The sequence below is a fragment of the Psittacula echo genome, assembly GCF_963264785.1.
Source record: "Psittacula echo genome assembly, chromosome: 6".
Taxonomy (NCBI): domain Eukaryota; kingdom Metazoa; phylum Chordata; class Aves; order Psittaciformes; family Psittacidae; genus Psittacula; species Psittacula echo.
Genome location: NC_137743.1, coordinates 698,665 through 726,515, shown reverse-complemented (window position 1 = coordinate 726,515; position 27,851 = coordinate 698,665). Strand labels below are relative to the sequence as shown.

At 52.5% G+C, this 27,851-nt stretch overlaps 2 protein-coding genes across 4 annotated transcripts in view; one reads left to right on the top strand and one right to left on the bottom strand.

Annotated features, from left to right (window-relative positions):
• Positions 1-1,029: 1,029 nt before the first annotated feature.
• Positions 1,030-13,281, top strand: DPYSL4 (dihydropyrimidinase like 4; the record flags this gene model as incomplete). Of its 2 annotated transcripts, none has more annotated exons than XM_080621472.1 (14): positions 1,030-1,278; positions 3,164-3,252; positions 3,597-3,781; positions 4,649-4,813; positions 5,950-6,011; positions 6,105-6,185; positions 7,792-7,860; positions 7,937-8,057; positions 8,952-9,108; positions 9,295-9,436; positions 10,396-10,566; positions 11,250-11,429; positions 11,951-12,122; positions 13,190-13,281. In XM_080621472.1, 14 exons carry the CDS (start codon positions 1,030-1,032, stop codon positions 13,279-13,281), a joined length of 1,935 nt encoding a protein of 644 aa, XP_080477598.1. The 2 variants fall into 2 exon arrangements, with proteins under 2 accessions (XP_080477598.1, XP_080477599.1); XM_080621473.1 differs by lacking the exon at positions 1,030-1,278 and adding an exon at positions 1,731-1,769.
• Positions 13,282-19,996: 6,715 nt separating this feature from the next.
• Positions 19,997-27,851, bottom strand: part of STK32C (serine/threonine kinase 32C) — a gene marked incomplete at both ends in the record, with an annotated part of 76,245 nt that continues 68,390 nt past the window's right edge. For both annotated transcript variants that reach the window (XM_080621470.1, XM_080621471.1), the window contains 9 exons: positions 19,997-20,135; positions 20,725-20,792; positions 22,136-22,267; positions 22,429-22,554; positions 23,988-24,104; positions 24,188-24,291; positions 24,693-24,782; positions 25,544-25,581; positions 26,270-26,443. In XM_080621470.1, the coding sequence (XP_080477596.1) occupies positions 19,997-20,135; positions 20,725-20,792; positions 22,136-22,267; positions 22,429-22,554; positions 23,988-24,104; positions 24,188-24,291; positions 24,693-24,782; positions 25,544-25,581; positions 26,270-26,443 (988 nt within the window). The remainder of the gene's footprint in view (positions 20,136-20,724; positions 20,793-22,135; positions 22,268-22,428; positions 22,555-23,987; positions 24,105-24,187; positions 24,292-24,692; positions 24,783-25,543; positions 25,582-26,269; positions 26,444-27,851) is intronic.

Sequence of the window (27,851 nt, the reverse complement as noted above, 5' to 3'; positions counted from 1 at the left end):
TCCTAAACTTATGCAAATCGTAAACCAGAGAAAACATTTCCCCCCCCAGCCAGGCCGGCTGCCGGGTTCCTGCTCCCCAACAAGACCCAACAACCGTGTTAGCATCCATTGACGGTTGGACCTGATGATCTTAAAGGTCTTTTCCAACCCGGCTGATTCTGTCCCCCAAGTATGTGGTGTCTGCTCAGTGCTGAGGCAGGAGCTGATGGGGCTGAAGCGATCGATTACAGAATTTTACACATATTTTTGTATCGTGATTCATATAATATCTATCAAGAGACTTTCTATTCATTTGTAAAATACATAAATTATTGTAAACTTTTAATAAAAAGAGCTGTTTTAAACCTTCAGGTTGGATGAATTGTTTGGTTCTTTGGTTGCCAGAAGGAACCCTTTGGTTGGTTAGTCACTTTGCTGATGGCTTTTTATAACACTATCAGGTTTTAATCATTTCTTAGGTTTTACCTTAAAGACTGATTGAGACAGGAATAAACGCGTCCTTGCAGAGCGATGGGACCCGCCTCCCGCCAAGCCCAGTGCTCACTCATCCCACTTCTTCAGCGCTGGATCGCGGGTGGGTTGAACCCGTCTGGAGCTGACCCAGGGGACGGAGGGGCCGGGCGGGCTGCGGCGGTGCCTCCAGCGGACCCCCCCTGACCGCTGGGACCTCTCCCGGAAAGCCCCGCAGAGGCTTTCCCCCCCCGTTCCCGGGACTTCTCCCTCCCGTTCCCGGGACACCCCCCTCGGAGACCCCCTCCCGGGGACCTCCCTTCTTTCCAGAGGATCCCTCCTTGTCCCTGGCGACCCCCCCGGCTCTCCCGGGGATCCCCCCTCGGGGTTCCGCCCTACCCGAGGACCCCCCCGTTTGCGCTGTCTCTGCCACCACGCGTGGATGGTCACGGCCGGGCGGGGCGGGGGCCGGCGCTCGATCCCGGGCTGCTTTAAACGCTCTTTGCTCCCTCCCCAGGCTGCAGCAGCGGCACCGGCTCCATTCCCGTTACCGCTCCCGTTCCCGGGGCCGCCGCAGCCATGCCGGGCCGGGAGGCAGCGCTCCCCGCCTGCTTCGCGGGGCTGGGCACGGGCAGCCCGCGGCCGCGGCAGAAGCGCGGTGGGATGTTCTGCAGCGTGGAGGACGCCTTCGACAACAAGACACTGGACTTCGCCTCGCTTGGTGCCTCCGGACCCGGGACACCCTCGGCCAGGACCCACCGCAACCCCGACCCCCGCACAGGCCCCGGCGCGCCGGCCCCGGCAGAGCTGCCCGCCCGCTGCCCGCAGGTGAGGGAGGGACGCGCCGGTCCTGGAGCCCCGCGGGGAGCAGCCGCCTTTGCCCCTTCTCCGGCCGCCGGGGCCGCAGCCGCCCTGTCCGAGACCCCGCCGGAGGGTGAGCGGCGGCCGCGTCCCATCCAACCTCAGCCCGCGGGAGCCCCGTGCCCGATGAACGGACCGGTCCGGGGAGCGGTTTCCTGCAGGGGAGGGTCCGGAGGCGGCCACTTCGCCGTCGAGGAGCACAACGTTCACCAGCCCCTGCGGGACCGGCTCCGCTCCGCCCCGCGCCCTTCCCCGACGGCGGCTTTGTCTGTGCGCCGGGAGCGCGGCCCCGGGACGGCGGCGGGGGGCGCGCACGCACGCGGGGCCGTGCACACACGCGTACACAAACACACGCTCGCACCGCACACAAACAGCCGCACACAAACACCCGCACGCACCGGGCGGAGCGCGGCGGGAGGATGTCGCACCAGGGCAAGAAGAGCGTTCCCCGCGGCACGGTGAGGGGCTCCCTGGCGCGGGGTGCGGGCTGAGAGGGGTCGGGACCCGGGGGGCTGCGGGTCCCGGTGCCGCTCCAGTGCCGCTGCCACTCCGGTGGGTCCGGGTCCCGAGTCGCTCCCGGCCGGAGGTTATGGAGCAGAGCGGTCCCCCCCGCCCGTGGGGCCGGACACGCGGGAACGCTGCCGGAGTCGGAGGTCCCTCGGGCTCGTCCGCAGCCGGGGCAGCTCCGCTGGCTCCGTCGCCTCGTTCACCGGCCGCGGCCCGGTCGGAGCTCGGGGGCTCCGGCGCTTTGTCCGCCGTTGGCGGGGCCGCCCCGCGGGGACAAAGGCAGGCGCGACCCTCACCGTGGCTGCGGGGCTGCCCCGCCGCTTCCCTGAGTCCCGTTCGGGAGCTGGGGTGGGAAACGTGTTTCGGAGAGGCTCTTCTGCGGAGCGGGCTGCGGGGGATCACACACGACATCTCCCTGTCTTGTCCCCTGCCTTGCTCCCTGCCCGGTGGCCGGTCGGCTCCGAGCCTGGTCCGTACGGTCACCGCGCCCGCTCTGGCGCCGGTTCCGCTCAGCAGGAGCAGGGGAGAATCTCTGGACAGCCCTGCTCGTGTTTATTCATTATTTCCTCCTCTCGTTGTGCTGGCTCGGGGCTGAGTTCCGTGAAAACATCCCGGCGGCAGCCACGAGCGCGTTAATGGGTTACTGCGTTTGAGTGAGCGGGGAGGATGGAGATGAGAATGGGGATGAGGATGAGGATGGTGAAGGGGTGAGGATAAGGATGGGGATGAGATGAGTGTGAAGATGAGGATAAGGAGGGGGATGGGCGCCTCAAGGGGAGGGGCCATCGGGCTCTCCCACGGGGCAGCCAACACTGAGGCTTCTGTGATTGATTTTACAGGACAAGGGGAAACAATAAAGGTGCAATAAAGATGCCACGTGCTCCTGCATCCCTCCTGTCTCTGTGCTGGGGCCCTGCTCTTTGTGTTGCTTGTTGTAGCCTGGGCAATAATTTTTCAGCAGCACCAGTGAGCAGGAGAGGAATCCTCATCTGTCAGGCTGCAGTCCCACATCTACATCACTGCCTGTGCTTTCTGGTTAAGGATTCTGCAGATCTGACAACTGTACCAGAGGCTTGCTTTGAAGTAGGGAAGTCCTGGAGGCATTTTCTGCCTCTGAGGAGACTGTGAAAACTGATGGGTGCAAATAAACTACCAGGTCAATAAGATGCGCTTGAAAGTCTGTAACTGGAGCAGGTTGAGGAGGTGCGTGCCTGACTGAGCGGAACCTCCAGCTTGTGTGATTGAAGGGCTAAATACTAAGTGTGAGGGTTACTGAAAGCTCAGAATGAGTAAAGTGGCATCTAAATAAAGTGACCTCTAAAAACTGTGGGTTTCTTCCCTTTAGAGTGACCAACTTCTGATCAAAGGAGGAAAAATTGTCAACGATGATCAGTCATTTTATGCTGACATCTATGTGGAAGATGGTTTAATAAAGTAAGTTAAAAATTCATATTGGGTAATGTAATTTCTAAGTGTGGTGCAGTGCCAGGGTATCTGAGCGAGGCTCTTTTCTGTCCTTTTCCTCTTGGAAATATGTTCCCTTTTTGAAACACAAAGCTTCCAATAGATGGGGCTTGGAGCAACCTGCTGTAGTGGAAGGTGTCCCTGCCTGTGGCAGGCGGTTGGAGCTGGATGAGCTTTAAGGTCTCTTCAACCCACACCATTCCGTGATTCAATGAATCAGTGGCATGTGCCCACCAGCAGTGCGTGGAAGTTGGTTTTGAACCTTCATTTAAAAGTTGTTGCAAGTTAACAGGAGATTTTAATGCTGTTTTCAGACAGATTGGGGAAAACCTGATGGTTCCTGGTGATGTGAAGACCATTGATGCCTATGGCCAGCTGGTGCTGCCAGGGGGGATAGACGTGCACACCCGGCTGCAGACACCCGTCATGGGGCTCACCCCTGCCGATGACTTCTACCAAGGGACACGAGCGGCCCTGGCAGGAGGCACCACGATGATCAGTAAGATGCAGCAGCATCCAAGCCAAGTAGAATGTGGTTTGGTGAAATACTTTGGGCCTTTATCCCTGTGGAGAGTATTTACCCTCATAGAAATGTTCATTTTTGCTGTAGAAATCAAAGCGCTGCAAAGCCAACTAAAATGCCTTGAGTACCTTTCAGCACCTCCTTCCATTGCTACACACATACATTAATCACAGACTCACAGGCTGGTTTGGGTTGGAAGGGATATTAAAAAGCATCTAGGTCCAACTCTGTTCCATATACAGCTGCTCCTGCTTCAGCTCATAAGAGAATAAGATGGAAGGAAACCTTAAAGGCCTTTTAATACATTTTTAATAGCTTTAGAACTGTGTTTTTGTAAGTTTTTAATCTCTGTGAGCATGGGTTCCACATTTATGTTAATGTAAAGTACTTTTGATTTCTGCTTTGCTCTTGTTCTGGTCCCAAGGCCCACTCTAGTATGTAACTGTCTCAGCAAATCCTGGTATAGCTCCATGCGCATCTCATGGCCAGCACTGCAGGGACTAGGAGCAAAGACAAGAGAAGGGCAGTAATCGATGGGCTGTGGGTGACTGCACATCGGAACTGCCCATGTGCATTGGTGTGCAAGGACATGCTGTGGTCGCTGGCCACTCTCAGATGCTGTGCTGGGGGGGCTCTGTGAGCAACAGGCACAATAATGCCCATAACTTGGTGCTGGTTCGTTCCACTCGTTTCACTTATCTGGGAAATGGATTATCCTTCATCTTCAGCCAGTGCATCAGTGCGAAACGTCTCCTTTCCACACGCCCTGCAGGAGGGCACCGGTGCTGCTGGTGTTCCCGGCTGTGTCCCTGTCCCCACTAACGCTGTGCAGTGTCTCTCCAGTTGACCACGTCTGCCCGGACGCCGGGACCAGCCTCATGGCTGCCTATGAGCGGTGGCGCGGGAGCGCGGGGAGCCAGGCCTGCTGCGACTACTCCCTGCACATGGACATCCCGCGCTGGCACGAGAGCCTGCGCGAGGAGCTGGAGGCGCTCGTGAAGGACAAGGGTGAGGATCGCAGAACCCCAGACTGGGTTGGGTTGAAGGGACCTTAAAGCTCACCCAGCTCCAAGCCCTGCCATGGGCAGGGACACCTTCCACTAGAGCAGCTTGCTCCAAGCCCCATGTATGTAGATAGAAATGTTCAAGACAGGGCTTGTAGAACAAACCTAAGCTGTAGGCTTTCCACAGAGATTTCCTTTGTAATTCCTGCACATCCCGATGTCTCTGCTGGACATGCTCTACTGGAAGGCAGGCTGTGGGGCAAGAATTCCTGCGTTTTGTTAATACTTCCTTGCTTGGGACTACATTTGCTTTCAGCTACGATTCTATGCCAGTGCAGAGCTGAATGACTTCAGTATAATTTGCAGTCTTGCAAGCAAGGGCTTAATAGGTCAGTTAACATCATAGAGATCCACAGTGAATTTCCTATTAAAAGGAGTAGCTGAAGTCATAGAGCTATTCCAAGCATGTGCTGGGTATTTTTCATGTGTACATTCACATGAAACACGGCTTATTTTTAATTTGACTGTCTGGGATTAGCTGTTGCCTCTCTCCATATAAAATACAGTAGCAACTCCCTAGCTTTGGCTCAGTGCTTCATGGATCATCCTTTATGTTAGGAATGATAGAATCAGGATTGCCAGGCTGTATGCAAAGTACTGCCCAGCTGTTTCTGTAGCTAAATAGACGGGCACTAAATGTCAGTGCTCTGATGTTAGAGTCTCATGCTGCAATTTAGCCCTAGCACTAATGTGCTGATTCAAAGACAGTTACTGGAAAGAGGTGGAGGGTAAACCGCAAATTGAAGCACCACATTGTGACTGGGAGCAATGCATTTGGTTCTGTGCATTCAGAGTGACTCAGGGAAGGCACCTAGAACCAGAAAAGGGCTGGGGGCTTCTGCTTGTTGGTTCAGGTGCATCCAGAGGTTGGGGTGTGTTCTCTGTTGTGGCCTCCAGGCTTTGGGGATCAGTTTTTGGGGGAACATTTCCCATTCCAGCCCTTAGCTGTGCTTTGCTTTGGGTCTAACCCGAGCCAGCATGAGCCCCAGGTTTGATCTTGGCCAGTATCGGGTTGCTGGGTTCTCAGCTGGGACAATAAATACAGTAATAATACAATAAATGCCCTTTTCTTCTCAGCAGGTGTGAACTCCTTCCTGGTGTTTATGGCCTACAAAGACAGACTTCAGTGCACCGATGCCCAGGTAACACAGCCAGCACCTGGTGAACGTTTCCCCTCACACCCAGAACATAAGCAGTGTGTCGGCTGACGTTGGGTAACCCCTGTCTCTTGACAGATGTACGAAATATTCTGCATTATCCGGGACCTGGGAGCCGTTGCCCAAGTGCACGCTGAAAACGGAGACATCATCGATGAGGTACAGGCTTCGGATTGCTTTACATGAAAGGAGTATTTGATCTAAGAGTATTTGATCTAAGGCAGTGTGCTGATGTGAGCAGAAGGGCTGTGGTGCCTGGGGGAAGTGGAGCAGTGCAGCTTTGCTTTTAGCCTTCAGCTGGTGCGGTAAATTCCATAGGAGTCACTCCAGGTGAGGGGAGCATCACCCTGAGGTGTCACCCGTGGTGGCAGGATCAGGGCTTCTGCTAAAACCAGTTGCATCTTCCCTATTCCTCACACCCACTTGGGTTTAATCACAGAAATCCTTACAAGGGCTGTTCAGTGGTTCCAAGAACTGTGTTTGGAGGCTTAAAGGATGACTGAGTGCGTGAGTGATACTTAGCACAGTATCTGTCTTGGTTAGAAGAGCTGGGTACTTGAGAGAATAAGGAGGTTTGGACCTTTTGCAGTAACGTGCGTTGCATGTGGCAATACTTATCTCCACAAATGGCACTCAGGAACTTCCTTGGCACTGAGGCTTTGTCCATATTCATTCTTCTTCCTTTTCACCTTTAGAAAAGAAAATTGAATGATACAAGGTAGAATTAGACCTTTTTGCTTATGGTCATGCAAACGTTCACTCTGGTATGGAAGGAGAGTTTAAAATGGAAGCAGAATCCCAATCCTTCAAATGGGCTTATTTGAACAAACAGGATAGGGGCTAATTCCCACCTCCCTGGGATTTTATCTGAGAAACCTTCTTTTCAGCTGGCTATGAAACATGATCCCAATGTGATCCCAAGCAGTTCAGTGTCTCCAGAAGTATTTCTTTAAGTTGCCAGTGTGATAATGCTTGAGCCCTGAGGACAAGCTCGGAGGATATTCCATGGTTCTATGATACGATATCTGCAACAGGGATATAGAGAACTAAACATCCTCTGACAGCAGGATCCTTTAAAGCCTCCAAGATCTGGTCCATAGTGTTGAGTAGCATCCTTGCATCTAATGCTAGCTAAATGGGAGCACTGCATGACAGAAAGGAATAAGGATGAGGAGTGTGTTGGACATCTGTCTTCAAACACCATGTGGATGACATGGGTGCAACCTGGAGTTCATTGCAGAGCCTGTCACCAGAAGGGGAATGTGTGTGGCCTTGGCTGCATAATGTACCGGCAAGGCTCTGGATGGGTGGCACTTGCTGTGCCTCGCTGATGGTTTCACGTACCTGGCACTGCTTCCTCCCTGGGCTCCTCCAAGCACCCTCAGGCAGCCGCAGGTCTGGGGAAACATCCATTCCTTCCCTGTAGCCATGCATCCCACCTGGCACTGCCTCGGAGTAAGCAGCACAAGGTTTACAGTTCTCTTCCTCCAGAGCTGTAGCTGGGTTTGCACAGTGGGGAAGGTCCAAAGGTGCTGTTGGGACACAGCAGTTCCCAGCACAGAAATGCTCCCGCAGCACAAGGTGGTCCCATAGGAAGCAGCTGCAGCAGTTTGTGGAGTGCCACAGGTACAAATGGCACCACCTCCTCTAGTCGTGATTCCCATCACCCTTCAGGTGCTCCCGAGCAGGGTGTTCTCTGCCCTGCACGGCTTCAGCCGGGCTGTTCCTGTCACTGACTGCTCTCCCATTCGCCTTCCTCCACCAGGAGCAGAAGAGGCTGCTGGAACTTGGGATCACCGGGCCGGAAGGGCACGTCCTGAGCCGTCCCGAGGAGGTAACGTCCCAGCCCTGCAGCAGCTCTGCCCCAGGGTTTGGCTGTACCAGACCTTCCCTGGGCTCTGTGTCCGCAGGTGGAAGCGGAGGCAGTGTACCGGGCCATTACCATCGCGAAACAGGCCAACTGCCCCTTGTACATCACCAAAGTCATGAGCAAAGGGGCAGCGGATGTCTTGGCTCAAGCAAAGAGGAAAGGTAAAGTGCTATTTCCTATCAGGCGGCTGGAATTGGGTGATCTGTGAGTTCCCTTACAACCCAAGCTGTCTGTGATTCTATCTGCACACTAATTGGGCCTCTTTAAATATGTCCAGGAATATCGTTCTGGCTGCAAGGTTTGAGAGCTCGTTATCACCCAGGTTCTCTCACATTTTAAGGGCGCTAGAACTTAGTGTTGGTTGTTCTTTAGAGTGTGCCAGAGCTAATTGCTCTGGACTGGAAGGATGTGAGGAAAGCTGGAAGCTTTGACACCCGGATCTCAATAGGCACAGCTGAAAAAGGGAAATAATTCACTGACTTTCATTTGTCATGAATTAAATGAAAAATGCATCTGGAGCAAGCTCCAAATTCAGGCGGGGGGTGGAGTGGGAAGAGCGGGAAGCAATCCTGCAGGGAGCAAGGAGGAAGGCAGTGCCCAGGGACAGGAGGGGGAGTACAGCCATCCCTACCCACAGAGATGCTGCTTTGATTTAAAGGAGGTTCGATGCTTTGTAGGCATGAATGTATGCTTGGTCTAAGGAGCAAACATTTGGATTCAAAACGTGTTTTGACAGCGTGTCCCAGTTAGCTGAGGTAATCTAGAGGATTAAGGTGAATTTAAAAAGCTGCAGTGCTGGGAACACTGAAGATCAGTGAAATGTCTTGTGTTGTTAACCCAGTATTTGTCTGTGCTGTGTGCCAAGAGGCTGCAGGGCACGATGTGCCATCCCTGGGGACATTCAAGGTCAGACTGGATGGGATTCTGGGCAAGCTGCTCTAGTGGAAGTGTCCCTGCCCGAGGGTTGGAACTGGATGAGCTTTAAGGTCCCTTCAACACAAGTCTGGGATTCTATGGCACACAGTGTGTGTGCATCATGAACTGCTGCTCCACAGGCACGGTTGTGTATGGAGAGCCCATCACCGCCAGCCTGGGCACCGACGGCTCGCACTACTGGAGTAGAAACTGGGCCAAAGCCGCAGCCTTCGTCACGTCTCCCCCCATCAGCCCTGACCCCACCACACCGGAGCATCTCTCCTCACTCCTGTCCTGGTGAGTTCTGTGTAGGTGAGGATGCCTGAGGGCATAAGCAGTGCTCAAGGCCAGGCTGGATGGGGCTTGGAGAAGCCTGGTCTAGTGGGAGGTGTCCCTGCCTGTGGCAGGGGATTGGAATGGATGCTGGCAGGGGTTAGTGGTTTGGGGCACTTCCTCTGACCTCCTTCTCTCTGCTTTGCCTAGCGGGGACCTGCAGGTTGCTGGCAGCGCTCACTGCACCTTCACCACTGCGCAGAAGGCTGTAGGGAAGGACAACTTCACCCTCATCCCTGAGGGCACCAATGGCATCGAGGAGCGGATGGCCATCATCTGGGAGAAGTGCGTGGTAGGTACTGACGCAAGGCTGGTTCCTGGAAGGCTGTGGATGGAGGTGCACGTGAGCCATGCTGTGCCAGGTGATGCTGTGTCCTCATTAAATCAAAGCAGCCAGGAGGTGTGACACTGTCTAGACTGGCACTGCAGAGGAGCTCGCTAATGAGAGAAGATGTGACACTTGAACGCCTTCAGTGTCTTCAAAGGCTTCGGTGCAGGATCACCTCCCCGCTGTCACTCGCAGTCACAAGGGAAGGTCTCTCCAACACATTCTCCTAAGGGCGAGATGCGATGTTCCTCTGCCTGGTGCTTGCAGGAGGCCTGGGGGGAGGATGGGGATGTGGTGTCTCTCCCTTGGTGGCCATGGCCCCACTGGTCGGGACAGGCTCTGGTGGCACCTCCATATCTGCTGGGCAGTGGCACAGATCTGTGGTACATCAGTGTCTGGCTGCTGGGATCAGGTCCTGTGTCCCTGTACACTGGTGCCCCCTGCCCTCCCGAGAAGCATCACCGGGAGGCTCTGGCTGTATGTGTGCAGGAATTCCAGGAGCTTCGGAACCAGTCCACCCCAAACCCTCCATCTTAGGTAGGCTTTGCTCAAATAGAATTTATCTTAGGATAATAAATAAAGAGGATAAATAGCACTGTTCAGGTTCAGTTCCAGTCTTTCTTCACTGAAATATCCTTAGCCATCTCTAGAGAATGTGAGATCCCTGTACAGGGAGCTGGAGCCTACCAGGAAGGTCTTGTTTTTTGGAGACCATGCAAAATAAACCCCTTCTATGATTTAGCCCCCAGGGACAAGGCTTAGCCCTTTCCCCTGTGATTGCACTGCCCTCATCCGCAGTGAGGATCATTGCACCTCATGGACATGTGGTTGGATCCTGCGATCTCATCTCCTGGGGCCTCATTCCTCCTGGTGGGAGAGCACAGGTCCAGGCACAGTGATGGCTCCTCCCTTCTCCTCCCCAGGTCTCGGGGAAGATGGATGAGAACGGTTTTGTAGCGGTGACCAGTACCAATGCTGCCAAGATCTTCAACTGCTACCCCAGGAAGGGGCGCATCGCCCTGGGCGCTGACGCGGACTTGGTGCTGTGGAACCCCAAGGCCACCAGGATCATCTCAGCAAAAACCCACAATCTGGTGACATGTTTTAAACAGCACTTCCTGAGCTGGTTTCAGAGGCAGAATTGAGCAGTACAGCAGTGTATTGCTTCAGGTCACGGATCACAGAATCATGCAACGGTTTGGGTTGGAAGGTTCCAACTATAACGGGTTTACCCTGTACAGTACCCAAAGGGTATTTCAATTTGCTTGTATTTGTAAAAGTAAATGCAAGGCTCTTCACACCTTAAACAGCTCCTCACTTGCTGAATGGTCTGAGCTTCCTGACTGCTTCCCTGTGAGGGTGCTGAGGCACTGGCACAGGGTGCCCAGAGAAGCTGTGGCTGCCCCATCCGTGGCAGTGTTCAAGGCCAGGTTGGACACAGGGGCTTGGAGCAAGCTGCTCCAGTGGAAGGTGTCCCTGCCCGTGGCAGGGGTTGGAGCTGGAGGAGCTTTAAGGTCCCTTCCAACCCAAACCAGGCTGGGGTTCTGTGATCATTTCTAGTATGAAGGGTTAATTATGTACAACTGATTGTGCATAAGGAGCAATGTACAAAAATGGGGGGGTATAACTGGTCAGACTGCCAGTCTTCTCTCCTCCCCTCCCCTCCCCTCCCTGCTCTCCTCTCCTCTCCTCTCCTCTCCCCTCCCCTCCTCTCCTCTCCTCTCCTCTTCTCTCCAAATCCTAACCCCATGGAATATCTTGGTTTGCTTTTTTCCAGAACGTGGAGTACAACATATTTGAAGGCACAGAGTGCCATGGGGCTCCTACCGTGGTCATAAGTCAGGGCAGAGTTGTTCTTGAAGATGGAAACCTGTGTGTCACCCAGGGCTCAGGTCGCTTCATTCCCAGAAAGACGTTCCCTGATTTTGTTTATAAAAGGATAAAGGCAAGGAACAGGGTAAGGAGAATTTTACTTGCCATGATCCCGTATTTTCATTGCAATCTCTCTGCATTACTGAATTGCAGTCGCTGTTGTGGCGGGTCTGCTGATGGAACAGGCAGCAGAAACAAGAGTATTATTAATGGTTTTCTTTCTAGGCCTTGGAAATCTCTCACGTGTCACATAACTGCCTTGGTGTGCAGCTCGGCACGTTAATCAGTGACACCTATGTGAATATGATAGCTGGTATTGCCAATATTGCCCTGGCTGGGGCACGTGTCTGTGGGAAAGCAGGAATCCCAAGGGGCCTCTTGGAAACCCTTTCCCCACTGGGACAGGACCTCTGCCATGGGGTCCAGGCAGCATCCTCCCCTTGGCTTCAATGGTGGGAGCGCTGCTGGGTGCCTCATCCTGCCTGGGCTTCCCAAAGCCCCTCAGTAAGGGGTTAAGCACAGAGTGAAGGACAAGAGGTCGTTATCCATGAGTTAGGGCTGGTTCTTGTTCAACACAAGCCTTACCCTCCGCTACTCCCCTCGCAGCTGGCTGAGATCCATGGCGTCCCGCGTGGTCTCTATGATGGGCCGGTCCACGAGGTCCTCACCAGCACCAGAGCCGTGGCTCCCACGTCAGCAGCCAGGATCACACCGTGCACGGGCAAAGCCCCAGCCCCTGCTGTGCGCAACCTGCACCAGTCGGGGTTCAGCCTCTCAGGTAGGGCGGGCACCCCCAGAGCCAGGGCTGTGTGCAGCAGGGCAAGGCTGAGGAGTGGAAACTGCAGTTCTGCTAAGTAAAAACCAGTTCTTGCTGCTGCAGCAGCCCAGAGGCTAGATGCAGCACAGGAACCTCTGGGATGCTTTATGGTATCTGGGTGATGCACTGATGAACGTGTAGCATTAAGCTTGGCAAGGGGCTGTGGGGTGGTTGTGAGTACAGGGGCCATGTGAGGCTGAAATGATGGAGAGAGGATGAGATGAAGGTGAGGGTCTCACCAGTGTCCTGCCTGGGTCAATGGAGATGCTGCTGTGGCTGTTGGTGGGGGGTCAGGACTTCAGCCCTGGCTGCATCCCCTGCTAGTCATAGGTTAGAAGTGGTTGGGGTTGTAGAGGTTAGCCAAAAAACTCCATTTACAGAAATCAGAATTTAATTCCTTTGGACTTTCTGCATAAGCAGGCAGAGGTTCGTAGAACCATGGCATGGTTTGGTCTGGAAGGGACCTTCAAGTTCCTCCAGCTCCAACCCCTGCCACGGGCAGGGACCCCTTCCACTGGAGCAGCTTGCTCCAAGCCCCTGTGTCCAACCTGGCCTTGAACACTGCCACGGATGGGGCAGCCACAGCTTCTCTGGGCACCCTGGGCCAGCGCCTCAGCACCCTCACAGGGAAGAGCTTCTGCCTAATATTGAGCTTCATTCAGCTCAGCATCCTGCAGAAATCTGCCTGGCACCCTTAGAGACCTTGGAAACCAGTGCTTTGCCACAAAATGACTTTATTAATGTTTTCTTAGCTGTTGAAAACAGATGGATCACATCCTGTTTAATAAATGTACAAGATCCCTCATTTTGTTATATAGAATCTGTTTATACAGGAAAGCATTTACAGTGTTTTCCAGAGAGAAGCAATGAAAAATGTTCAGGCAAATAATGGCGTTCCAAACTGTACTATGATAAAGCAGTGTCCAAAGTGATGTACAGTGAAGAGATGGGTATTTCCACCAGGGAAATGTGTTACGGTTGTGCCCTCAAAGCAGTGCCCCTCCTGCCCATGCTCTCCTGTCCTGCAGGGTCACAGGCAGACGACCACATCGCGCGCCGCACGGCTCAGAAGATCATGGCCCCGCCGGGGGGACGCTCCAACATCACCTCCCTGTCCTGATGGGTGCTGGGGCCGCACTCTCCCCCCGTGCCACCGCACCAGCCGCTGCCGGGGTGTCCCCGTGTCCCATCAGGCAGGGGACAGTGGGTCCCTGGCGCTGGGGGTGACAAGTGAGCATCCGTCGGCTGCCCCAGCCCTCCCTGTAGGTAGAACCTAACATAAAGTAACCCCGAGAGGTAGCGCTCCCATTCCGAGCCCTCCCGCCTGTTTCTTCAGTAGCTCCTCAGAAAGCCTTTCCCTGTGCATGCAGGCACCTACGTGTGCACTTGGCAGCGTGCTCTGCCTTGGGGCCATCCCCGCCTGGTTTGGGTTGGAAGAGATGTTAAAGCTCATCCAGCTCCAACCCCTGCCACGGGCAGGGACACCTTCCACTAGAGCAGCTTGCTCCAAGTCACATCCAGCCTGGCCTTGAACACTGCCAGGGATGCAGTGAAGGTGCGCTGTGGCTGGAATAGGCTCCTTTTGTAGTAGCAGCAACTGCCGTTTGTAGTCTAAGGACTTTTAACTGATAAGCACTTCTGTCTCTATGGATTTAATACATACATGGAGTGCCCTTGTCCAGCACAGCTGTGTGTCATGGCCCTGTGTCCATCTGTCCCTGCATTGTCACAGTCTTGGCATGGTGGGTGCAGTGGGTTCTGGGTCCTGCACCGTGGCCGATGTGCTGCTGAGCTGCAGCCTTGCTGTTAGGCTCATTTTTAAAAGCCTATTTATACTGTTTTTCAATCGCCAAGTCCTAGCACCAGTAACCAGCTCAGCTGAAGGCCAGCTACACAGGACAGACTCTTTTATAAAGGTTATTATAGCCTGTTGATTATATTTAAAGCATATACAGTTAAGGTGAACCTCTCCACACAGCTATGCATGTACCTCTGACGAATGGCTCACCTTTCATTCTGCTCCTTGCCTTGAATAAAGTTTGTTGGAAACCATGAAATGGTGGAAGTGGTTGATCCACCTGAGCTGAGTTTTGTGTTTCCTTCCTTTGGGTTCTTACATAGGAGGGTTTGTGAAATCAAAACCCATGAGTTCATGGCTCGTAGGTTGCTGTACTCCCCCTTGCCAATGAAAAGAGGTTTGTTATTAGCTGTGCGGGAACACCACAGAATCCCAACCTTTTGCTGAGACCCAGCATGCTTGCAGGGGGCTGCTCCATCGGATTTGGGGTCATGCAACAGCCTTTGGATTGCCAATAAAGCTGAAATGCCACTAGGGGGGATGCTTTTCCCTACCAGGTCAATGCCAGCACTGATGCCTGCGGGACGCCGATGCAGTAAGAGATGCTGTAACGTGCCTGTGGGATGCAGATTTCCCTCCGGCAGTGTTGTGCTTTGGTTTCCAGCTCACTCTGAAGGCAGGAAACAAGAAAGGGAATAAAGGAATTCCGAAAACCTGAGCAAGCATCTGCTCCGAAGGTGGAAGCTGAAATCGCACCGTTTGACAGCTCTGGATACTCTAACCCACAAGGTAAATACAAATAAGTGCACCTGAGCTCGCACATTTAAACCAGGAGGGGATATTGTTTTGGTGGTTTCTTTGATTATCTGATCTGACCTAGGTCTCATTGTTTAATGCAATGACCTGCAGTGATTCCTGCGTCAGATGTCAGAATGCATCTGTTCATGTATTTTATATTTCATTTTAAAGAAGTTATTAATGTCAGTTGTTGGTTTCCTGGGTTTTCCTGCAGTGGCACCAAGGCTATTGAACACTTGTTTATTTTCTTTCTAAACAGAGTTTTTAGGGTGGAAACTAACAGGGAAAGATTAAAGTTACAGTTTGCTGGCAGTGACCTCTCCCAACCTCGCAGCCACCCATTGGGTGTCAGGAATACCCCAGCAACCCCAGCTTGGGAACACTTAGCAAGGGATTGTATGAACTTTGTCCTGGAAACACCCCTTTTCCAACAGCCAGGCTCCTCAGTAGAAGGTACCCGGGGTGGCTGGGTAACTTCAGCCCTTGTAAGTTAAGGGCTCTGTGTGGGGAACTGTCCTCACCCCATTACCTCCTCCTGTGCAAGGGGTGAGTGCCACTGCTTGCTGTGTGCTCCATGTGCCCCTGGGGACACCGAGAGGGGTCACACCAGAGGCACCGGCTCCCACTGGGCATGGCCAGGGCACGGGGCTGCCAACTGCCAGCAAAGGGCTCTGCAGAGAGACAAGGCTCAGATATGGGTTTGTCTCATTCCTTCATCACTTCTTTTGAAGTCAGGAAGAGCCTTTGTAGATGTAGAACATCACTGAGCTGCTTTCCACCCCGCAGGTAAAGCAAGCCAGCACATTGCACCAACAGCCACAATAAACAGTTCTGAGTACTGACAAGGGATGGAAGAGGAAAAGCAGAGACCTCCCCAAGCTCCCCGGGGCCATTTTTATCTCATTCAAGATGCAAACCTCAGGGCTGGGCACTGAAATACTAAAAGGCTGTGAGCTGCAGCTGTGGTGTGCTCAGCAGGGTCAGGGTCTCTCACTGACACCAGAAAGTGTGACACTGTAAAATGCCTGGGTTCAGTCATCCCCCTTTTAATAGCTGTTTTGCAGTTTCGAAGGTGTCTCATAGATCCACAGAACCATAGAATCCCAGCCTGGTTTGGGTGGGAAGGGACCTTAAAGCTCCTCCAGCTCCAACCCCTGCCACGGGCAGGGACACCTTCCACTGGAGCAGCTTGCTCCAAGCCCCTGTGTCCAACCTGGCCTTGGACGTAATTAAAACATTCACTTTTTGTAAGATTCAACATTTTTCTTCTACAGATCAATGACCCAGAAGTGACAACAAGGACCTGGCGATGTTAAAAACACACATTTATTACTCCACATACACAATGGCTCCTTGCAGTATCTGCAGAAACACAAACCTGTCAGAACTCAACTATTCTGTGACATGGTAAAACCCTCATGCAATAAAAGTACAGAAATGTATTAACATAAAATACAGAGTTATCCTTTACATAGATTTCCACTGAAATAATTAAAACCAAACCCTACCAAGGCATCAAGATTTCAGCACTGTCCAATGTCAGGTTCATATTATTGGCCTTTTTGCTATGGTTTTATTACTCTGATTCTCTTTTTGGCAAGGCAGAGTAAGAAAGACTTGGCAACAGAAGAAATGTCAGGACCTGATCTGGCATTTGTTTTTTATGCAAAATTCCCAGTGAAGGCTGTGGAATTCAATGGACACACTTAAAAATCTGCAACTTTGCAAAACTTCATAATACAACAGAGAGAAAGGAACAATCTTATGGCAAGGAATTGAAGGAGAATAATTTATAGGTGACGTCGACTTCTCACAGCGGATAATGGCACACCCTGTATAAATCTGTCATACAAAAAATACATGTATTTAAATATCTATATACAGAGAATTATTGTGTTCTGGTTGTAGTGGAGGTGTAAACCAGAGTTTACACTGCTTTACAGAGTTTACACACTGCTACCGACTCCTCCAAGCTCTGCGCAACGGGGTTTGGTACCAGGAGGGCTTCACAACTTCACTGCGAGTTCTGCTCACCTCTGGAGCTGCACATGACAGCAGGTCACCGCCAGTACAGTACAGGGGGGAAAAGGCTCCTGTCCCATGCAGGACGTGGATGGGGTTTGCTTGCCATGGGACAGCCCCAGAAGTTGCTGTGGGATGTGGGGTGCTGACCTTGAGCAGCACAGGCTGGTGATGGGGACACAGTGATGGCGACACAAAAAAACAGGTATCCAGAGGCACAGAGGGGATGAAGGACACGGTGTGTTGAAACCCACCAGGAGATTCTGACAAGGAAGCAAATATGAAGCTGTTTCCATAGTTTTTCCATTTTCCAGCTACTCTTTGCTTGTCATTTCTTCTCCAGGGGCTTGGCATGAGCAGGCATCAGTACAGCCTGATCCCGATGGGCACTCCTGGAGTTACACCCATGCACTCTCAAAGATTAAAATTGAGTACTGCAGTTGTATTATACTCATGGTGTCCTTACTCCTCAGTGCAATGATCCCAGAGGTCTGTGTCCTGTCACTCTTCTCTGTGGTTAAGGTTTAGAAGTAGACTGAGGCAGAAGCAGTGTCCGGGGAGATGTGCTGCTGGATTTCAGTGGCACTTCCCAGATTATTTCCCCTGGGATGGCGCAGTTACCTGGTGCCTCCCCACCAGCTCTCCCTGCCTCCGCCAGGTGCTGCTGAGGATATTCTGCATGATTTACCCAGGAAGAGCAGTGCTAAAAAGCAACAGAAATGACTGACATGGAGAGGGTTTGGGTGAGAAACAGCCATTTCAGAAGTGAGCCAGCTCCTCCCTGCACATATCAACCTCAAGCTCAAGGGCCATTTGTCACTTGTCCTGAAGAAAGGGATGAAAACATATCATTAGACATGTCCTACCAAACTGGCTTGGTACATCTCTTCTGGCCTGAGAGCTTCTGGTTGAACAGGATCTGTGTGCACCTCTCATATACATGATAGTTTGGTCAAAATCCAAGTTATGCTCCTTGTCGTGCCAATACTCCGTATTTCTGTCGTTATTTACAGGTATGATATATAGTGCAATGGAGTTTGCTGGCAAACCTTATCCATAGTGATGGAGCAAATCACCTGTCATTTATAATTCCTGAATAAATACATGCTTTGACCCTCATTCTGCTCCTTGTGCCCCAGCTGCCACGGGCAGGGACACCTTCCACTGGAGCAGCTTGCTCCAAGCCCCTGTGTCCAACCTGGCCTTGAACACTGCCAGGGATGGGGCAGCCACAGCTTCTCTGGGCACCCTGGGCCAGCGCCTCAGCACCCTCACAGGGAAGAGCTTCTGCCTAATATTGAGCTCCTCTCAGTCTCCCCTCTGGCAGGTTAAAGCCATTCCCCTTGGCCTGTCCCTACAGGCCCTTGTCCAAAGCCTCTTTTCACGAGAAAGCAGGGGAGCGAGGACCAGGCCGTCTCCCCAGGAGCAGGGGCTGCTCACCAGCAGCAAACAGGGCAGAGCACACCGCCCATCCACAGGCACACACAGGTGCTCTGATGTGCAGGAGAAGGTAATTGGGTAATGAGGGTAATGAGGTTACCCAGTAATCAGACCAGAAATGACTCAGGGCAGGGAGGGAAGGTCCCCCAAGGCAGCCCGGATCAGGGGACAGTGTTCATCTGAGACCTGCTCCCTGTAGCCCATCATTAACACAGCTCCTCAAGAGGCACAGGGTGTCCCTGTGCAAGGACCCACAGCAGCACTGGGGCCACACGGGGTGACCCTGGTCCCTGTCCAGGCCAAGGGTCGGGATGCTCATCACATCCAACAACATCCTCCTGGCTCTGTCCCGAACATAACCGTGCAATGGGGGGCAGAGCTTTGGCTTCCCTCCTGGGAGCCATGCCTGCACACCCAGCACCTCCTGGAAAGAATCCTGTGGGAATCTGGTTCTGCATGATTTGAGCCATGCACTAATTTCCACATAAAACTGTGGAAAAGAAACGCATTGTGTCATGTTCCATATAAACTGCCTTGTATCAGCTTCCCTTTTTTATTCACAGAAACAAAAAACACATTAAAAATTGTCCTGAAAGAGTCTGCATCTGTTAAAAACATCTTGTACCCATTTCTGCACAGGAATAGGCAGTGAGGATGCAAAGCTGCACCCTGCTAACCCGGCAGCACAGGGATGTTGGCAGTGTGACAGTGAGCGCAGCCCTGTTGCAACCCTGCGCATCACCACAGTGCAGCAGAACCCACAGCTCATCTTCAGCAGCAGCAACCGAAAGCCACTCTACAGATAAAGCAACTAGTGAAGACTTCTGAAACAAGAAGAAAGGCAACAGCCACAGCTGGAGCAAGGTAAGAGCTCCTGTCTTATTAAGAAGCTAAAACAGGAATTGGTAAATTATATACAGTACTTGTAGTTTACACTGAAAAGAAAGTAAATCGAGGGTGAAATAAGATAATCCCATCAGTCAGAACCGAGCAGCATTGCAAGGCCACCACTCTGCTCCAATAAAACCTGAGCCTGTGGTAAACGGCATCATCCAAGCAGGGTCTGTTCCCACAGCTCCTCACCACTCGCAGCAGCTACGGGAAGAAATCAAACATTCAGGTACACCCTGTACCTCACCTGCACGTTGCACCCTGCCCAAACCCCTGCAGAACTCATGGAGTGCACAAACACCGCTGTTTGCCCCCAGGTGGGGAAGAAACGCTGAGAGGTGAAGAGGACAGGGACGTGCCTGGAACATCCTGATGCTGCCGGACCCACCAGCCCGAGGCTCCCAGGAGGCTGGTGCCACCCGCTGCAGCCCAGAGAGGCCCTGGTGCTGCACATGGAGGGCTGCTGGTCCCCATGGCCACTTTTGCCAACAGGGAATGCCAACAGAAAACTTACGCCCCCTGTTCAGCCTCCTCCACACCCGCTCGGTGCCTTCCCTGGCTGTACCCAAGGATGTGACTCCCTTTCTTGCCATGTCACTGTACCAAAACCGTGTGCAGATCAGCAGGTCAGCAATCTGACACTGAGAAAGGACATGTGAAGAAGCTGCTCCGCCTCCTCTGACAAGTTGCATAGCAGTATCCATACCCACGGCAGGCAGCCCGTGTGCTGACTGGTGATCCATACTGCAGGGTGCAGCTCTGTGAGAACCGTCTCTGTTGCTACAGCTTTGCAAGACCCGTGTGGGTGCTGCAGGGTGTCGGGGGACACCCTGTGGTGCTCAGCACGACCTGAGGATGCTCCTGGCGTGGCGCAGGATGCTGCAGCCTAGCTGCTGCCTGCCGCGGAGCACACGGAGCTGCACATGGTTAGGTTGGAGGTCTCGGCCTCGGCCTCCGTCTCGGCTTCATCGGCGGTCTCAGAGGGCAACACAGACTCGCTCGGCTGCTCTTGGCTCTTCTTTAGCCTGCGTGGAGACAGGAACCAGGCGTTACACAGAGCGCAGCAGGAGGGGTGAATGGGGTCTGCAGTGGTGAGTGTGCCCCTGCTCCTCGAGAGGTGCCCGCAGCACACCCATGGTGAACAGCAGGAGCACAGAGCACACTCATGGGCATGACAGGAACTGATGTACCAGCAAAACCCACTGGAACCTCTGCAACCCTCCACAATGCCCTGCAAGGCTTCAGCCCACCTGGACCTCAGCACAAGCTCCCTGCCCTCCATCACCTCCTCCATGAGGCTCTCTCTTGCAGGATGGGTGTGAAGGTGCAATGGGGGAACTGAAGCAGTGTCCCACACATGTGTTAAATCCAGCAGTCTCCCTGCAGCATATTTTATGTAATGGCAGAGATTAATAATCCCTGATCTTTTCTCCCTTTTTGGTCAGAACTGCTTTTCATACAGAGGCAGCAGCTTTGCTCCTCAGCTCACATCAGTCATCCAGGGCTGACCTGGCAGAGAGATGCTCCCAGCCGTCAGGCACCAGGGCTCTGATTCCAAAGGGAAGTCAGGACAAAGAGTTGTTTTTCCTTAGCAAATAAAAAATACAGACTCACTTCTCTCTGTTGAAGATGACAAAGTCTTGCTGGATCGCTTCAAGGCATTCTTGGAGATAGTCATTTTCCTGTTGAAGAAAAACAATACAGGCATGAGCAGTTCCATCTGCACCTCAAACGGCTGCATACGGTGCCCAGGAACACCGGCTTGAACAGCCCACCCTTCCTGATCTCTGCCTTCATTTTACCTCCTGCATCACCTCTGCCAAGGTGCAGAGACCTCCTCTGAAGCTCCTGCTGCATTCCAGCTCAAACCACTGCAGGAGTGCTCCTCCTGCACATGCAGCATCTCCCATGGTGCCTATTCCTGCACCCCCAGACACGGCCATGGCTGGGGCCCTGCTGGCTGTGGGTCCTGGCAGCAAAGCGCCTTCACCCCTCCTGGCAGCGAACCCTGCCAGAGGTGCTTGCAGATTTGCTTATTCTGGGTTTTTCTCCTCCCTCACTTCCCGATTTCTTCTTCACCGGTTTCCAGTAAGTCTCATTGATTGCAGCATTGGCTCCTGCTGCAGAGGAGGGGATGGATCTAGCACTTAATTGGTGCAGACAAGGAGACAGGCAAAATCCCACCCAGCATTCCCTGCTGCTCTCAGACCTCACTGCGGGAGCAGCGTGTGTTCCCTTAGCCTGGGGCTTGCGCTGTGCAGGGGAGCAGGGCTGGTAACGTGTGTTTGCCCTCACAGGCCTCTCCACACACCACTGACCACAACACAGCTGCTTCCTGCAGGACCGGTACCTGCTCTGCTGCCTAAGGAGATGCTTTTACTCCTGGAATGTGTCTGCTCTGTAAAACCGAGATTCCTGTGTTTACCTCCCCAGTGCATCACGATTCCCACAGTGAAAAGAAGGAACCTTGTCTCTAGCTTTATCCCTGGCTCATGTGGGGAGAACAAACAGGAGCAGTGACCCAAACCTGGACTGGATGTTCCTGCATGGCCACCATCAGTGCTTGGTAAACTACTGCCAGGTAACCCCACCGGCAGCAGTCACAGACACTGGGCAGCGCCTCTTGGCAAGGTGCAGACCACATGGATGTGGTTCTTTATCTGCTTTCTTGATCAATGTGCCCAGAGCTGCTTCTTTTATTTCCAAAACACAAATTACTGTGTTTCAGAGTACAGATTATCAGACTCATGTAAAAGGAACATTTGGTTGGCCGAAAGACTCCATTGGCAAATGTTTTTATCAAAATCAATCTCATTTACTTTGTTGTTGCAGTAACTAGAATCATAGAACCACAGACTGGTTTGGGTTGGAAGAGACCTTAAAGCTCATCCAGTTCCAACCCCTGCCACAGGCAGGGGCACCTTCCACTAAGAGCAGCTTGCTCCAAGCCCCATCCAGCCTGGCCTTGAGCTTCTGCTTTACACCCCAAACTGAGCCCTCAGCCCATTCCCTCAGAAGCACTTACAGACTGTGAGCTGTCCTTGCTGTTATCCCTCGACTTGTTCTTCGCAAGCCTCTTCTTTTTCTTGTGCAAGGGCCTGGACTCCAGGATCATCTCCTCCAGCTCAAAGGTGGGGTCGCAGTGCAGGCGGCCCTTCTGCTGGGACACAGGACACAACACAGGCGTCAGGCACTGCAGAGACTCTTGCAGCAAACAGAAATGACTTCTCCATCACAAAGCCTCTGCTGAATGCAGTGGTTCCAAACCAACAAGAAGCAGCCCCAGCTCAGGGCTGGACACAGCTTGCTCCTACTCACGTTGGGGACGAAGCCCGGCTCCACTTGCTTCCTGCAGACGTCGCTCCAGACCACACTGGACAGGTACGCTGAGGCCTGGATGTCGGCCAGGCAGGAAAAGCGATGCTCAGGGTTCACCGTCAGCAGCTGGTGAGAGAAAAGCATTCCTGTCAGAGGAGAAGGATGAGGAGCCCACCAACGTCCTGCCTTTGGGATGGCTCAGGTGGCTCAGCCATGCGGGAACCTTTCTGTCATGGGAAATAGGGAAATCACTGTAGGGAAAGATAAGGCTAGAAAAATATTCTGGAGGTTGTGAAACAGCTCTGGTACCATGAGCTTTTGGACTAGCATGGGTTTGCTCCTCCCTGTGCCTACCTATGGTGCACAGCCCTTCACCATAGTGTCCAGAGCTGTTACCCCAACACAATGCTCCTCATGCCAGGGACAGACCTTGCAGAACCAAGCTGAGAGAGCTGGGCTGGTTCAGCCTGGAGAAGAGAAGGCTCCTGAAGGGGAGACCTTAGAGCAGCTCCAGTGCCTAAAGGGGCTGCAGGAAACCTGGAGAGGGGCTTGGGACAAGGGCCTGTAGGGACAGGCCAAGGGGAATGGCTTTAACCTGCCAGAGGGGAGATTGAGATGAGCTCTTAGGCAGAAGCTCTTCCCTGTGAGGGTGCTGAGGCGCTGGCCCAGGGTGCCCAGAGAAGCTGTGGCTGCCCCATCCCTGGCAGTGTTCAAGGCCAGGTTGGACACAGGGGCTTGGAGCAAGCTGCTCCAGTGGAAGGTGTCCCTGCCCGTGGCAGGGGTTGGAGCCGGGGGAGCTTTAAGGTCCCTTCCAACACAAACCAGGCTGGGATCCTGTGATTCTGCAATGACGGGCAGCCCAGCAGATGGCAATGTGAACCTGCTGAATGTTCTGCAGCAGCCCTCACTGACAGCATCACAACGTTGCTTCTCATTGAAACAAAAACTGTATGTAAAGTGTCCACCCAACACTGACTTACACCGGTGTTACTTGTCTGCTCACCATGACATGAGGGTATCTTTTTAATAACACACTTCTCAGCTACAAAGAAGCCAAACCACAGCCTCCACACCAAGTCAACAACCTATTCACGCAGCAGTGGAAGGAAAGCAGCAAACTGTCCCATCTGTATGGACACCCCAGGCTGGTCTCACAACTCAGCCCAAAGTAGACTCTCTGGCTGGCAGAACTGTTGAGAGGAGCGGTGAACACAGCCTGGGCAGCCTCACACGGCTGTTTGTGCCACTACTGCTGCCTCCGCAGGTTATGATGGTCACAGAGAGGATGCTGGAAGGGCACAGCTCCAGCCCAGTTAGTAATGTGATCATCACACCAAAATCAGCCTTTTTCCTTCCCTTGTCACCAAACATAACGCATCTTATTGCAGGGCTAATAAACAAGCAAAATACAAAATTAATCTGTGCTTAAGCCTGAACAAAGTCATTAAAATCAGTCCTATTTCAATTTTACATTATTTATTAATGTGCTGAAAACGTTCCAGCTAGTCCCACATGCTGCAGCTAATGTGGGGTGTAAACCACACCAGCAGCACTATTACCTTCCGCAGCAGAGCAACCATCTCTTTTGACCAGGCAGACGAGTACTGAACGCTCACAGTGCTGAAGAGCTGCACTAAAGACTCCACGGGGTTGTTGGAGTGGATGTCGTATGGCCTCTGGGGGGGAAAGAAGAAAGATGAGAAGAAATTCCCTCTCCTCTGCAGCCCATCAGTGTTCTTCAGCAGTCGGGGAGCCCTACCCAGCCCCGCAGCAGCTCATATGCCATGATTCCCAGTGACCACCAGTCGACCTCGAAGGAGTAGCCCGTCCCGCCGCTCAGGAAGGAATGGAAGATCTCCGGGGCTGGACAGAAAGGGCAAAATGCAACAGGTTACGTGCTGGCTTCAGTCTGTCTCTGGTTCAGTATTCACATGAGGCAGTATGGAAACCTTAGGGTTACCTTGATGCACTACTGCCCACGGGGAGGGTTTGCAAGCGGGGTGAGAGCCCTCCCAGCCGAGGGATGGCAGGAACCTGCACCCATGAGGATGCACTGAGACCCAGCAGAGGCTGGGGAGGGGAGGGTGTGCTGATGCTGACAGCGATTCATTCACTTGTCAAGGCTCAGGCTCACTGAATGACTTGGGCGCATGCATTAACGTGCTGAATTCATTCAGTGCCTTTGTTTCAGGCAGGCACTGTCAGGCATGCAGTGAGTGCTCTTGAGGTATAAAATATAGATGGAAGGAACAGCTATTTCTTACCCATGTATGGCTTTGTTCCAGCTAATGCAGTTGCTCTTTCACCGTCCCTAATTATTGTTGCAATATTAAAATCTGTTAAATGTGCATGACCTTAAATAGAGACACATTTTAAGAAGGAATTAATCGCAGTGGCAATGGAGTCAGAATACATTTGCTTTAGAAGCTGCTGCCCCTTGACAGTGTGGCACAGGCACAGGCAAATCAGGGTCAGACACCACTGAACAGCCATAACAGGTCCTGAAGCATTCTCAGGCTGTGGATGTTTCATAGTTGCTAGCTTTGGGTCTGGATTTTAAATCAAACTAGCAGCCCACACCAGCTTCAGCACTTGCTCAAATTGCTCTAGATCTACCACTGCACCAGAGATCACTATAGGATCTGCTGCAGTGTTTCATCTGCTTTGGCCACTGGGACTATTACCAGTAGATGCTCTCATAAAGATTCCTGCACTCACTCCAGCTGGCTCAGCCCAGATGCGTCCCCCCAAGAAGACATCAAGGCTAAAAGGGCATGTGCAGATCACACGCTAAAACCCACCAAAGCCCATCCCCGTGCTTTGAGCCCCCCCACGATGCCAGGCACTGCAGCTCTGGCTCAGTGACCTGTGCACTGGAGCACAAGGAGAGAGGAGGTCAAGTGTGAGCAGACAGAGGCCGGGGTAACAAGGACAGCAGCTGCTCTTGGTGGATCTCCCATGGCATTACAGCTACGTTCAACCCCACACTGATCAATTAGAAGGAATGGTGCTTTTTCCACACTTTTCCCAGATAAAAAGACACACGGTATTCAAGACTGCAAAGAATCTGTCCCTCGAATGAAGGAGGCAGAAAAGCAAGGCTGAGAGAGCCTACCTTGCTCATCGAGGAGGATGTTGTCTGGTTTTACATCCCTGGGAAAAGAAGCAAGGATAGAGCAGGGTGAAATCTCAGATCAAGGATGAACTCAACAGCAAGAAGCCTTTTTTATCTATCAAAAATTAAGAGCAACTCAAACAAAAACAGCCTAACATGAGATAAGTCCCTTTAGGATGGACTAGAAATATGCTTTTCCAACACAAATGGGAAAAAAGTAGGAGCATGGGACTTGTTCAGGCATCATTTCCAAGAAAAATTAATAACACAACACTGGACCTATTTCTGTTAAGCCCTTGATCAGTCTGAAGCCTGCATGGGGAGGTGCCTTCAGTCCTCAGCAAAGTGTCAGGCTTCATCAAGGTCACAGGGGAGCAGGACCAGCAGTGGAGAGTGGCCAGGACCAGCACTGCCAGTGCAGCTTAGTGCCACCAGTTCCATGACTTGGGGGCATCAGTAGCATTAAGCAAAGGCAGCATCATAGATTTCACAGAACCACAGAGTGGTTTGGGTTGGAAGGGACCTTAAAGCTCCTCCAGCTCCAACCCCTCAACCCCTGCCACGGGCAGGGACACCTTCCACTAGAGCAGCTTGCTCCAAGCCCCTGTGTCCAACCTGGCCTTGAACACTGCCAGGGATGGGGCAGCCACAGCTTCTCTGGGCACCCTGTGCCAGCGCCTCAGCACCCTCACAGGGAAGAGCTTCTGCCTAAGAGATGTGGGTTACCGGTGGATGATGTGCTGGCTGCGGAGGTAGTCGAGGGCCAGCGCCATCTCACAGATGTACAGCTTGACCGTTTCCTCCGTGAACTGCACGTTCTGCTGCAGGTGATAGCGCAGGTCACCGCCGAGGAGCAGGTCCACCACCATGAACATGTCCTCCTCGTCCTGGAAGGAGTACCTGCGGGACTGGTGGCTGTGAGCCAGTGGCCTGAGCCTCACCACCAAACCACGTCAGGCTTTTCCCTCTCCTCATTACACAGCTCCTGTGAATACTGCAAACAGCCCCACCACGAGCATATGCTGTTTACAGCTTCCTAATGGAGCAAGCCCAACTCCAAATGCTGTCTTGGTTTTCAGCCTATTGCTACCCTAAGCAGTGCTGCTTCCGAGGGGTGGGAATCCCAATGAACTTCCCCCTGCTTGCTCATCACCTCCTGATTGCTGCTGTGTGACCCCAGCAGCAGGCAGAGCTTGGGGCTTTGCTAGCCAGTCACTTCGGAGAAACTTCCCACTTTCTATTGTGAACAATCCAATAAAGCTACCTAAAATATCCCTGCCTCTCCTTAGAATGGATTGGGAAACACAACTGCTAATTTAACCAGAAAAAAACAGAAACGGAGATTTATGTTTACTGTAGAGTAAAACGCCTCCCTAGATGTGCGGTGATCCATCCCACAGGAGACTGACAGCACTGGGGATACACCACCAAACAAGGCCCAATTGTTATATTTGGTGACAGCATTTCTAAGGAGAGAGTATGTGGGATTGCATAATACTCATGAATCACACGCTTCTGCTCTCATCTTCAATGTAGGTTTATTCTAAAAGTACGAGCTGAAAGGGAAGGATCTGCTACGGGAGCAAGTTTTCCCAAAGAATTTCATGACTTGTTGGAAAAAAGCTGTCTTCAATTGCTAAAATGTTGAGAAAACAGATACTAACTTACTTGGCTCTTCTGGAGCAATGCATCAACAAAAAGAATGTCAGGTAGGTATCACTCTGGGTATAAACCCTTCCGAATATCAGACCACTGATTTGATTGTATGTGCACTGGCAAAAACCATCCCTGTTACTGAGTAATGTGGTAAGGTCTAATTGTGAAAAACCTCCTCAAATCAGGCTGATTTAACAAACAGCTTTAGCTGGCAACACTCTTGAGATGCATCCTGTCCAGTCACAGTGCAAATGAGATGCAGGAGATCTCCTTGCCTTCCTCACAACCAAATCAGTCCCCTGCACTAGCATCCCTCGGTCTCCATCTGTGGAGCTGCCCTTGCAGTGCTGGTGCAGACTCAAACAGGGCCAGGACAGCTTTAAACCACCCAAGCTCAGACCTACCCAGAAACTCCAGTGAGCACACTGGCTATGGCTGCGAGCAGTGATTCATGAGTATTACACAATCCCACATACTCTCTCCTTAGAAATGCTGTCACCAAATATAACAACTGAGATATGTTTTATGGTGCATCCCCACTGCTGTCAGTCTCCTGTGGGATGGATCTGTTTATTTAAACCACCAGTCAACCTCTGCAAGTCTGAGTCCTTTGGAGGGACCACATGCTGTGTGAAACACTGGATATTTTGTG